At 44.6% G+C, this 13,900-nt stretch overlaps 1 protein-coding gene across 6 annotated transcripts in view; it reads right to left on the bottom strand.

The window, feature by feature from the left end:
• The window catches only part of LOC147030469 (uncharacterized), a 35,391-nt gene extending 21,758 nt beyond the window's left edge, over positions 1 to 13,633 (bottom strand). For 5 of the 6 annotated variants that reach the window (XM_085874562.1, XM_085874558.1, XM_085874559.1 and 2 more), the window contains exon 1: positions 12,228 to 13,473. In XM_085874562.1, coding sequence (XP_085730688.1) covers positions 12,863 to 13,423 — 561 coding nt within the window. In that variant the 5' untranslated portion in view covers positions 13,424 to 13,473 and the 3' untranslated portion in view covers positions 12,228 to 12,862. The other variant, XM_085874564.1, reaches the window with a different exon arrangement.
• Positions 13,634 to 13,900: the final 267 nt, after the last annotated feature.

Below are 13,900 nucleotides of genomic sequence, written 5' to 3'. Positions count from 1 at the left end.
CTTTTTCGAACAGCTCGCCTGTGTGGCCTCACTTCCGCTTCCTCTTTTATTACTCCTCTTGGAGCACACAGTAAAAAAACCCGCGTCATCAGCGGGAGAATTATTGATTTCCGCGCTCGAAAATGAAGGCTGATCTGCCATCCCCGATGCACCATTATTATTATTAATATCGGCATCTGGTTCCGTCCGTCGAGATGTGCCACGAGAATCGGCGTTTCTTCCTGACTGTCTATATGTGCCACCGGATATACACTCTGGACAAGCACCTTTTAAATGTCCGAATGCACCACACGTGAAACACGTCATTGTCTCTGTTGCAATGAACATTCGATAATTTCCATTTTCAACTACCAATGTAGCTGAGGCATTGAGCGATTGAGCGTTGTTTTTTTAACACCATGAAACAGTGCCGCCGGAAGGTCATGATATGGCGGACTGAAGAATCCGAACGCAAATGAAAGGGAATCATGGAGATTTTTGACACCACCGTGTCAAATTGTCCCAAAACGGACAAGATCTGTTCGCTTTTAACAAAAGGCGGTAAATTAGATAAAGTGACTTTCACCGCCGGTGGGTCCAACATACTAACGTTAACGAAAATATCTGGCGGTAAAGACAAACCGGTTTCAACCGCCTGAGCGACATAGCGCTCCTCGGAAAGAAACACAACAACTCACTGGTTCATCTTTGAAGCTGCGAACACATTTTCAAAACCAACGAGTTTACCCAAGCCCATCATGACGTCCTCGACCCGAACCCCGTCGGGTGGACTAACGAATATCCCATTCTTACGAGTAAGTGACTCGTAAATGCTATTCTGCAAACAACTGTTCGCCATAGCTGAAAACAAAAGAAGAGTTTTTAAGTTTAACAAAGGAAAACCGTCACAAGCAACCAGCAAGTGGGTCAAATGAAGTATAAGGGAAAAGAAGAGTATTAGGAAGTCGCTAAACCACCGATAAACGGCAGGCCTATGAAAACAAGGCAGATGAAAACGTAGGCCCGGAAACCCGAAGGTTTCAAGAAAAACCCACAAAGCACCTACCGTGCGCGCGTTCTCGCGTTTTCGTTTTCTCTTTCTCTTTCTCTTTCTCTTTCTCTTTCTCTTTCTCTTTCTCTTTCTCTTTCTCTTTCTCTTTCTCTTTCTCTTTCTCTTTCTCTTTCTCTTTCTCTTTCTCTTTCTCTTTCTCTTTCTCTTTCTCTTTCTCTCTCTCTCTCTCTCTCTCTCTCTTCAGCAGGAAGGGAAACGGGAAAAAAAAACTCGACAAACACGTACGGGGACACAGAGGGAAACGAAATGGGGATAGGAACAACACAGTACTCACAGCTGCACACACAGAGCCGCCATTACGCCACAACCACGCACAACTCACCAACGACCAGCAGGGGGCGAGAGAGAGATAGAGATAGAGATAGACTTTTATTACAAAAGTATAAAAAACAATTTGCAAAGGAGAACCATTTTTCATGAGGACACAAAAGTTACATGTTCAAGAATACAAGATTACATCATGACAGCAAAAGTGATCAGTCTGTAATTAAGAGACCATTTTGAACAGTACAAAGTGCATCATTTAGAGCCCACACACTTTTAAAAATGCACATTTTGTTTATGAAGGTGTAAAAAGAAAATTACATTTTAATATGGGCAAAAACGATTCCTTCAAACAAAGCCAGGTTGTCAGCACACCCTGAAATATTTTCAATGTTTGCTTTCCTTGTGCGATAAATTGACTTCTTTGCAGTGGCAATGAGAAAGTTGGCCAAAATCACTTCTAGTGGATGTGTTTAGGATTCAAAGCCAAAAATAAAAACTTTTAAAGTGAACTTCAAAGAAAGCTTGGAGCACAATTCACAAAGCAAACCAAACAAAGGGATCAAGCGTGCACATTCAACATAAGCATGTGACAAGGTAGCGAGAGTTCCACAGAAGGGACATTGGTCAGGTATTTCAGAGGAGAAAACATGCAGGAGTTTGTTGGTCGGCAATACCCAATGTGCCAGTCTCCAAGACAGGTCAGCAGTTTTCTTTGGAATAAGAACATGGTAAAAGGCTTTCCAGTTCGGTTGGAAGGGGTAATTTCGAGGCAAGTAGTTGTGCCACTTCCTTGACTGCCAAGTTCCTAAAGAAGGTCGAATTGCTTTCACACAGGCCTGGTAAATGTGACGTTTTCTCAGACCTACTTGTGGTGTGATTTCAAAATGTATTTTTGGTAAATATTTTACAATTGAACCAGAAATCATGACAGTGGGAGTTCGTTCGAGATTTGGGAAGAGAGGATTTGATTCGCGAACAGTTGAGCCATCGCCAGTGTGAGGAGATCTCTCCAGTGTACCTTAACTCTCTGGTACACCTGAAGTACTTCACATAATAAAAAAGATACTTGGCGGTAGGACCGTATGCCAACCTTGGTTGCTGGTGCTACAGCACTCAACCATCTCGTGTTGTCAATCATTACATCAGAAACGCAATGGACACCGTTCTGAATAAAATGATCGATAAAAAAACGCTCCGTTCTTATTCTTTTAAAAAGAGAGTTGTGAAAGAGAGGTTCCTTTAAAAACATATCTTTGGTGTAGGAAAGATAATCACGGTCGACTATAAAAACATGCCAAGCATTTAAAATGCTGTTATAAAAAGGTGGAAGCAAGGACAAATCAATACATTTCATATTCATTAAAAATAATCCTGATGAAAAGTCAAGCATACCAGCTTGACGAAGGATAAGAAGGGTGGCGGACCTCCAGACCAAGTCCGACGGACCGTAGAGAAGCCGCCAGATTGAGGCGACGCCGAAGGCCATTGCCCTGCACGCAATGTCCACAAGACCCTGTCCACCTTCCTCCAATGGAAGATTCAGGATCTGTGGATGAAGCCAGTGTTTTCCACTGAAGGAAAAATTTGTTAAGGTTTTCTGTATGTTCAACAAAAAATGTTCAGGAGGTGGTTTGGCTTTGATCCTGTGCCACAACAGAGATGCTGCTAAGTTGTTGATGACCAGGACTCGGCCTCGATAAGAGAACAAAGTCAGTCAGCCTTTCCATTTCAGCAGCTTTTGTTTGAGGGCTTCAGCGAGACCCTCCCAATTCTTTGCTTGTGTTGCTGCATCACCGATGAAAACGCCAAGGTACTTCATTCCGTTGTTCGACTAGGTGAGGCGTTCCAGAAGAACAGGCATGGGCAGCTGGCATGGGCCGATCCACAGTGTCTGGCACTTGTTCCAGTTTATTGCAGCTGAAGAAGCTAAACCATAATTGTTCAAACCGTCCACCAGTTTCTTGATCTCCTTGCTTGTGTGTACAATGACACAAATATCATCAGCATAGGCAGAAACTTTCACAGGTTTTACTTGCAGCTTTGTGTAACCAGTTTAGAAGCTGCGAACTTTGATTAGGAAAGGCTCGATAGTAAGAGAGTACAAAATGCCAGACAAAGGAGATCATTGGCGGATACCCCTTCCAACCTTTACAAGTGAAGTCAGTTCAGAGTTTACTCTGAGTACTGAGGAAATGCCATGATAAAAGAGTTTTATAAGGGAGGTAAACCTGGGACCAAGTCCAAAACACTCGAGAACCTTGAAAAGATATGCTTGACTAACACGGTCAAAAGCTTTCTCTTGGTCGAGCATAATCAAACCAAGATTATCATTTTTAGCTTTACACACATCCCAAAGATCTCTTATTAGGAATATGTTATCATGTATCTGTCTGTTAGGGATACAGTAGGACTGATCACTTTGAATCACAGATTCTAGAAGGGGGGGAGATGCGTCGAGCAAGAGCTTTGGAAAATATTTTATCGTCAGAAGTTAAAAGAGAGATTGGGCACCAGTTGCCAACGAGCTGAGGGTCCCCTTTTTTCGGTAATAAAGCAATTGCTGCTCTACGACAGTTCATTGGCAATTCCCCACATTGTAAAAAAACTAGTAAAGACCTCCAAAAGCTCTGGACCTTGTAAGGACCAAAAGGATTTGTAAAACTCGACTGGGAGGCCGTCTAGTCCAGATTTTCCAGTTGGCAGAGAAGCCAGCGAGAGTGTAAGTTCTTCCAAGGAAGGTAAGGAATCAAGCTGGTCTCTTTGAGTCGCACTTAACGTGGGAAGATCAGACGTGAAGTATTGCATTGCATCATTGTCAACATCGTTTGCCAAAAACACGTCTGAGAAGAAGTTATAGATCTCCCTCTTTATGCTATCTTGTGATGTCACAATGTCCCCAGTTGAGAGCCTTAGGGTTTCAATTTGCCTTTGATGGGTGATCTTTTTATCAAAATGAAATAAAAATTTTGTTGGAGAGTCCAAATTATAAATCTGATCCATCCGTAATCGGATCATAGCACCTTTCACTTGATAGTCAACAAGATCATTTAAAAGGGCCTTTTTTCCAGTAGCAGATGGTTATTTGTTGCACTGGGGTTGTTTGCAACATCAGATTGTAATTTCAGTATTTCTTTTTCGAGTACAATCCTTTCCTTTTTTGCACTAAAAAATGAGAAGTGATTGAACTGTTGACAAAAGACAGCAATCTGTGCCTTTGCGTAGTCCCACCATAATCTGGGGCTACTTAAACGATTCTTTCGTTCGATGAGGCTATTCCAAAACACCCAAAAGGCTTCACAAAAGTAACATGATGTTAAACTTCCAATACGGACTACCATGTTGCTGCAGAGCCAGCTTAAAGGAGAATGTTGTCACCAGATGATCAGAGAAAAGAGAAGGCATGATATCAGATTTTAATATCTTATCAAGCATTGGAGCATTAACATAAATTCGGTCTAACCGGCCTGGAGTGTGTCTCTGGGACACACATCTTAACCAGGTGAATTGACGTTGTCTGGGGTGTTGGATCCACCAAACATCCATGAGTCCCACAGTTTTTATAATTTTTTCCAAAGTTTTGGCAGATTTTGGATGTGGCACCACACTGTTTCTGTCGAAAGCAGGGTCAAGGGTACAGTTGAAGTCACCACTCATTATAAAACAACAATTCAAGTCAATTGCGCTTAGAAAGGCCTCTGGTTTAAGGAAAAAAGTATACTTTTCAGCATTCTCATTGGGGGCATAAATGTTTACAAAATTAAAGATTTGATTGTTGGCAATGAACTGAAGACAAGCCAGACGTCCAGGAATTAGTTCATTAAAATGAACTTGCGAGAGCATTAATGAAGGAGAGACAAAGAAGGCAATCCCAGCAGTGAAGGAATTTACATCACTGAAGAACCACTGACCCTTCATGAGCCTTCTCCATTGGGCTTGGGCAGTCAGATCTCCATGGGTTCCTTGCAATAACAAGACATCCAGGTGCAAACGCCGAGTCAGGTCTTTTACCTGAACTTTGCGTTCTAAACTAACGCCACCATTAATGTTTTGACTTCCAAAATTGACATTCATGTGCTTAGAAAGGTAAAGAAGAAAAATAAATAAATAAGAGAAATACACCATAAGGACCTTACTAAAGAAGCTCCTGTCGAGCTTTCTGGATATTTTTTTTTAAACCTGTGCTTCTGAGCCTCAGTGAAGTTTGCGGTGACAGGGTTACGCACAATTTCTTTCAATTTCGTAATTAACACCGGAAGATCAGGGAAATGATCTTTCAGTTCATATATTTCTCTTACGATAACAGTCCCTCAAGAAGTCCCGAAGCTCGTCAACCGAAGGTCTGCTTTCAGCCTTTAGAATCTGACAAGAGTCATCTTGACTCATCATCAGATTCCTCACATGGGGAATCGATTGGTGTTTCAGTTTCATTGTGAACATCACATGATTGCTCGGTTTCAATGAAACAATCTTCTTCAGGAGCCTTATACATCAGAGTTACGCCTGGGGATTCTTGGGAATGTAAGAGAGGGGACTCCAAGCTTGTCCGTGACACGGCCACGGTGCTCGGGTTGTGTCACTCTCTATTGGAGGATTTAAACGATCCTCCCTCGTTTCCTCAGCGTTCTTAGTTGTTTCATTTATTGTTTTGTTAGAGAGAGACTGGAAAAGTTTATCCTCCTCCTGTAACTGTTGGATATGGGAGCAGTCTCCATTAGGAACGTCCTTGTACGAGCGGACGCTCTCTGTGGGGTTGGAGATGCTGATTGTCAAGTTCAATACGATTGCTTTATTGATGATGTTTGAACACGTGGACGTTTCTGGGTTATTTTCTTCTTCCAGAAAGGCAAATCTGTTATTACATGGGATTCCAGTTATTACATTTTCGCTGATTTGCCTTTTTCCAGAAGGTGACACACGTGGTGCAAGGGATTTACGTTTTTTAACTTTTGAGACGGTAATGAAACCCTCACTTGCACTGTCCATTTGCTCATTGAGAGGGGGCGTGTCCACTTGTTGAACGAGTTTGTCCCGTACGTCATTGGGTGGGGGCGTGTCCACTTGTTGAACGAGTTTGTCCCGTACGTCATTGGGTGGGGGCGTGTCCACTTGTTGAACGAGTTTGTCCCGTACGTCATTGGGTGGGGGTGTGTCCACTTGTTGAACGAGTTTGTCCTGTCCGTCATTGGGAGGGGGCGTGTCCACTCGTTCAGCCGGTTTATCCTGTCCGTTCGTTGAAAGAGAAACGTTAACAGTTGTTGAACGCGTTTGTCCCATACGTCATTGGGAGGGGGCGTGTCCAGTTGTTGAACGCGTTTGTCCCGTACGTCATTGGGAGAGGGCGTGTCCAGTTGTTGAACGCGTTTGTCCCGTACGTCATTGGGAGGGGGCGTGTCCACTTGTTGAACGAGTTTGTCCCGTACGTCATTGGGTGGGGGTGTGTCCACTTGTTGAACGCGTTTGTCCCGTTCGTCATTGGGAGAGGGCGTGTCCAGTTGTTGAACGCGTTTGTCCCGTACGTCATTGGGTGGGGGTGTGTCCACTTGTTGAACGCGTTTGTCCCGTTCGTCATTGGGAGGGGGCGTGTCCACTTGTTGAACGCGTTTGTCCCGTACGTCATTGGGAGGGGGCGTGTCCAGTTGTTGAACGCGTTTGTCCCGTACGTCATTGGGAGGGGGCGTGTCCAGTTGTTGAACGCGTTTGTCCTGTCCGTCATTGGGAGGGGGCGTGTCCACTTGTTGAATAAGTCATCACAGTGTCCAGAGTCGAGGGACAGGCCTTTTTGGACGATGGGACACAAACTCGATAACCCGTTTATTCATGCGCGACGCGGCTCGTACCTCACCAAACCGGAGAATGTTCCCGATCGCCAGAACAATCGCTTCCACCGAAACGCCCTCGGGTGGAGAGCAGGCGACGCCATTTTTGCGCGAGAACCGTTCGAACGCGGAATATCGCTGCGAACGAGCGGCCGCCATGTTTCACCACACGACGACCGACGTCTTCCTCACTCAGGCAGAGGAAGTCACCAAAACACCCCCAACCTTTCCCGAACCTTGGGAACGAGTTTGTCCCGTACGTCATTGGGAGGGGGTGTGTCGAACCAACCAACTCTTTCCCGAACCAACCGAACAAAATAAGGAAAGATAAATCTAAAAATAAAAAAGCAAAATAAAGGGTTAAAGCGAAAAGTTTTTGAAGCGACTCACAGGGAACCGCCGAAAAAACCGACGATACCCGAACCAGCGCCGCGACGGGCTCTCTCTCTTCTCTCCACACAGAGGGGAAACACGAGAAAACCTCACGAACAAACAACACGAACACAGGGAGTGAAATGGGCAATGTGGGAACACAAACCAGCACAACGGAGGACAGGAACTCACGACACCAAGCAAGCAGCCGCCATGACAGTACGAGAGAGAGGAAGAGGGGAGAGGGGAGAGGGGAGAGGGGAGAGGGGAGAGGGGAGAGGGGAGAGGGGAGAGGGAAGGGGAGAGGGAGAGGGAGTGGGAGAGGGAGAGGGAGAGGGAGAGGGAGAGGGAGGAGAGGGAGAGGGAGGAGAGGGAGAGGGAGAGGGAGAGGGAGAGGGAGAGGGAGAGGGAGAGGGAGAGCAAGGAGCAAGCAGGGATGGGGAAGGGAAGGCAGACGTGCGGTGCAGCAATAATTTCCATCCAGAAGCGTCCAGAGAAAAAAATCCAGACGTGTCTGGAGCCAAGCTGAGAGACAAACACTGCTTGGACACGTCCGGAGACAAATATCGCCCAGACACGTCCGGAGAAAAACACCACCCGGACACCTCAGGAGACAAACACCACCCAGACACCTCTGGAGACAAACACCACCCAGACACCTCTGGAGACAAACACCACCCAGACACCTCTGGAGACAAACACCACCCAGACACCTCTGGAGACAAACACCACCCAGACACCTCTGAAGACAAACACCACCCAGACACCTCTGGAGACAAACACCACCCAGACACCTCTGGAGACAAACACCACCCAGACACCTCTGGAGACAAACACCACCCAGACACCTCTGGAGACAAACACCACCCAGACACCTCTGGAGACAAACACCACCCAGACACCTCTGAAGACAAACACCACCCAGACACCTCTGGAGACAAACACCACCCAGACACCTCCGGAGACAAACACCACCCAGACACCTCTGGAGACAAACACCACCCAGACACCTCTGGAGACAAACACCACCCAGACACCTCTGGAGACAAACACCACCCAGACACCTCTGAAGACAAACACCACCCAGACACCTCTGGAGACAAAGAGCGCCCAGACACGTCCGCAGACAAACACCAACCGGACACGTCCAGAGACAAACACCCCCCGGACACGTCCAGCGACAAACACCCCCCGGACACGTCCGGAGACAAACACCCCCCGGACATGTCCGGAGACAAACACTGCTTGGACACGTCCAGAGAAAAACCCTGCCCAGACACAAGAGACAAACACCATCCAGATAAAACCACCGTCCGGATATGTCCAGAGGCAGACAGAAAGAGAGAGAAGGAAGGGGGGGGGAGTGAAAGAGATATGGGAGGAGGGTGCTGCTCTGTATTGGGAGGGAGTCGAGGAAAGATGGTACACAGAGAGGGAGAGAGGGGGAGAGGGGGAGAGATGCTTTATCAACACACACACACACACACACACACACACACACACACACACACACACACACACACACACACACACACACACACACACACACACACACACACACACACACACACACACACAACATTCACTTCGCTGTTCTCACACGAATCGGAATACCTCTCAAAATCTTCGTTCGAAGATTGAGTATCTCACCGAGCAGGTGATTTTCTAACCCTCATGGGTCGTGCTGGACTTGCCACCATTTCATTCCTTTCATTTACCCCTCAACAAAAGGCGAAGGAGGTTTTGTTTTCACCTCTTTCTGTCTGTTTGGTTGTTTCGTGCAAAATCGAAGATTTTTCAAGTAAATTCGTTCATCAGTATTGTTATTCTGTCTGTTTCTTTGTTTATCGCGAACAGATCACAATTTTAATCTGATCTTCACGAAGCTTCACCACTTAGTAGTTTGTCATAAGGATGAGGCCTATTGTTTTTGAGGTCAAAAGGTCATAAGGTCAACATAGGGCAAAGGTCAACAACTATGGTGAGATTTCTAAAATCCTCAATTCTGTCTTTCTAAATTCCTCAATCGGTTCTTCTGATCATGTCCTTGTCAAAGTGGACATCTCTCTGGCTATTATCAGAGAACCACCTCACCACCGTCGAGTCTGGCATTTCATTCAAGTTGACTGGCAGGGTCTCCAAGCAGCCATCAAACTGAGAGACTGGTCTCCTATCGCTACTTTCTCCAACATCAAGTCATCCTGGAAATTCTTTCAAAGAAACTTGCCCTCCCTCATGCACAAATTTATCCCCGCTCGTCTTCAGTTGACCTTCCCTTCCTCCTACTCTTGGTTCACTGAAACTTGTGGAGAGGCAGTGGTCCTGAAACAACTTGTGTTTGTCTCATGGAAAGCAAACCCAACTGAGGATAATCTCAGTTCCTTCCAGAAAGCTTGGAACAAGTGTGTATCTCCCCTCACGAGAGCCAGAAAACATCATCTTTCCAAGCTCAAGTCTGAACTTTCAAACCTCTCTCCCTCCTCAAAAACCCTGGTGGCATCGAATCAAATCTGTTTCTGGTGTTTGGTCCACCTCCATCCCCTCCCTTACCTCAAATGGCCACACTGCTGACACCGCCCGTGAAAAGGCTGAATGCATAAACTCGGTGTTTGCAGCTAAATCTTGTGTCCAAAACCCATCGCTTTCTCTACCCACCTTCCCCAGTCGCACCCAACTGTCCCTGGACTCTGTGTCCTTTTCTCCTGACAAGGTGGATAGCTTGCTTTCAAACTTCGACTCAGATTCTGCAACCAGTCCAGACAGCATCAGCCCACGTGTCCTAAAAACCTGCTCTTGCTCACCCTCTATGTGTTCCCCACTGTTTTGTCCCTCCCAATCCCACTCCTCGTCTCATTTCCCCCCTTGCTGTGTGTTGTGTGTTCGCTCTCATACGAGCCGGGACAAAGTATACATTTTTTTTTAACCCATCAAACCCCAAACCCAAATGCTGACCTCACATGAAAAACCAAACCCTAACATCCCCACAAACAACCTTCACACTTAAAACCCAAACCCCAACCTTCATATCCTAAACCCAAACCCAACTCTATTCCCAAGATCATTAATAATTTTTCACAATTTTTTTTGAGCAGTTCAATAATAATACAAGGTCAATACAGTTTTTCAACTCAACAAAGTTTTTGGTTTTTTCTTCCACTTCCATCTCAAGAATGAAGTTTCAGTTGTTTCAAGTTTGAAAAAGTGGAAAGGAAGAGATATATTGTAAATTTGTCTCAGGAAATCTCAGCAGGTCTTCCCAACACTTTCTTGATATTGCTGAAAGAATAAATAAATACATTACATGTCTAACATCGAATTAAATAATATATAACCATTAATTTTTAATCAACTGAACTTACCACTCAATAAGCACCATCCAACCAAGAATGACATGGATAGATTGGTTTAGAACTCCAAAGGTCTCCAAGATAGAACTCATTTTTCGAGTCTGGAAGGTCGGTCTCATATTTTGCGCCCTCAAGGTAGAACTCTTCTCCTGATTTTCCCGAACTTTATGGATCATCAAGGGAGAATTGATATGCTGGGTCAAGGCAGAACTCGTTTTCTGGGTCTCTGCACACACATCAGCTGAAGGAAGTGAAAACCACTGTATATCACCACATTCATCATGTTCATCATGTTCATCATTTTAATACCTTCTAACACAATCCTGGAAACACTGTATTCTCTCCATTGCTTTCTGCATCTCAGTTCAATTTCCCTTTCCTTTTGCCTTCAATTTCACATCTTGATTTTCTTCATCACAAAGTCACACTGGGCTTTAATTAACGTTTTTCAAATAATTAATTTTAATGCAGTGAAAGTTTATAATTGAAAAAATCTGAACTTTCTACTCATCGGAAGAGGCGACGTTTCGGGAAGAATCCACTCGCCTTGGTCACGGCAGATGAGGAATGAGGAAGAAGCTGGAAATCTGCCACGTGACATCCAACCTGCTTCGATTGAATTACCAACATTCATCGATTTAAATAATTTTATTGATCATCCAGTTGCACACAATGAATTATATACGGATACATTAACACTCATGCCAGACTTTCACCAACTGGATGATCTGTTTGGTTCTTGTCTGGTTAAGAGTACAGCAAAACATTCGTTTGTTCCGAACACTTTTGAGACACAGACAGAAAGGGACACGATGGGGATGAAAAACATGCAGTTTATACAAAGTTTGGAATAATTTGTAATGTAAGGCAAGAATCTTGGCAACTTACGTTCCAACCTGGAAGATGGTTTCATTCGAGGGTTGGAGGGGAGTTAACGAGCACCTCTTCTGAGGGGTCTTCGAAAAAAAAAAACAATAAAAATATAAAAGATTAAATTCATTGATATCTTCATCAGTTTGAAAACTTGTTGAGGAAAGGGCACAGAAGGGAATGCACTGATGGAACAGGAAACGACGAAAAGGTAAATAATCCAATCGAGGGAAGTTAAACTTCTTGTGATTTAACCTGCATCGCGATGACCATGTTTATGTTACCTTCCCACCAAAGTTATAATTACAATTCTCTCCACAATTACATTCTTCTTCATCGAAGGAAGTATTAACAGCAATGTTTATAAAAGAACAAGTGGCAAAATGTATCTCAGTTTAACGTCCCGATCTTGGGGTTTGCTGTCTTTACACCGAGTGTGGTCACCGCAACTGCCCAAAGTATTGAAGAATGCTTACCTGTTGAAGGTCCTGCATGTCGTATGACCTGTCAACACCGTGATGTTTCTGCTGTTGCTGTTGCAGCCCCTCAGTAACATGTTGCTTGTGTTGCTGTTGCAGCCCCTCAGTAACATGTTGCTTGTGTTGCTGTTGCAGCCCCTCAGTAACATGTTGCTTGTGTTGCTGTTTCAGCCTGTGATCACAATGAGGGTTCTGCTTTTCCTGCAGCCCCTCAACACCGTGCTGCTTCTGTTGCTGTTGCTCCTTTCGACACTGTTTACCCTCACGACCTTCAGACCCCACATGACCTTTTAAACTCCTATATATCCTTTGACCTCTTTGACATTTTCCCCGCAGATCCTTGAGACCCGTTGAGACCCCATAGATCCATTTTGATCCCTTTTTTGTTAGAGCCCGTATAACCTTTACACCGTTTGAACTGCTTCGACCCCTTAAGAACCCTTTACACACCACACAAACATCCAAATAGTCTTTTTGCAACAAAGACTATTCTTTTCAGCAGGTGATGTGCAAACTCGTTCCTCCCAGAGGGTGGTAAACTTATCTGATCGAAAACTACTTGGAAAAACTTCAACTGAAATGAAATCAGATTCCTGGAAGTTTTACAACACAAAATAGAGCCTCTCCCCCTCCTCCCCTGTGAACCGGGTGTTCCTGTCCTCAATTAAAATCGTCATCGGAATAAAGACATTCATCGTCCCCATCCTCACAATGACATCCGTCATCGTCATCATCGCAATCACATTCGTCGTCTCCATCGTCACAATCACATTCGGCGTCTCCATCGTCACAATCACATTCGTCGTCTCCATCGTCACAATCACATTCGTCGTCTCCATCGTCACAATCACATTCGGCGTCTCCATCGTCACAATCACATTCGGCGTCTCCATCGTCACAATCACATTCGTCGTCTCCATCGTCACAATCACATTCGTCGTCTCCATCCTCACAATCACATTCGTTGTCTCCATCGTCACAATCACATTCCTCTTGTTCTGAATCCAATCTGTCATCATCATCTTCCACATCTTTATCCTCCCCATCAGGCTCATCTTCTCCATCAACTTTCTTGTCCTTTCTGTGAACACACAAGAAAAACCAGAACTTCGTTTGAGAGAACATTTCTCTGTGTAGCACAAATGTATCAATCAGAGGACCACCAGAGATATAAACTCCAATAACAACATATTCATCAGTGGAGAGGTCCATCGGGATCATAGTTTGCTGTTCTTAATTTGAAGATCAATAATAAAATGAAGACTTGTGAAGAGCTTTACCGGAACCGTTTGTTCATCCATAAATAAATCGCACAAAGCGAGTTGATGATAAGTATCACCATGGAGATGATCCCAACAGCAAATTCAAATCTCCCCCAAAGCGACACGAGTTGTCCAACGTCCATCGGACCGAAGATGGAACCTTCCCCAAAGATCTGTGGACACGGATATAACAAGTTTAATAAATAAATGTTACTTCAATGAAAACAGGAATCAATTTACTTCATAACAATCCTTAAATAGGATCCTGTCAAACTGAAGTTGAACCACGACGTTCTGACCACAGGCTCAGCAAATGGATCGAACATTCCAGAACAGGTGTGGTTTCCTTGTAACAAGAGTTAAAAGAACAATTGTTCACATCATAATCAAACCGTCATTATTTCTTGAATATCACAATCTGCTCCGTTCCTATAAC

This window comes from Eptatretus burgeri, chromosome 3, assembly GCF_056783735.1.
Source record: "Eptatretus burgeri isolate ZD-2024b chromosome 3, Ebu_testis_v1, whole genome shotgun sequence".
NCBI classification, from domain to species: domain Eukaryota; kingdom Metazoa; phylum Chordata; class Myxini; order Myxiniformes; family Myxinidae; genus Eptatretus; species Eptatretus burgeri.
This window is presented reverse-complemented; position numbering and strand designations above follow the sequence as displayed.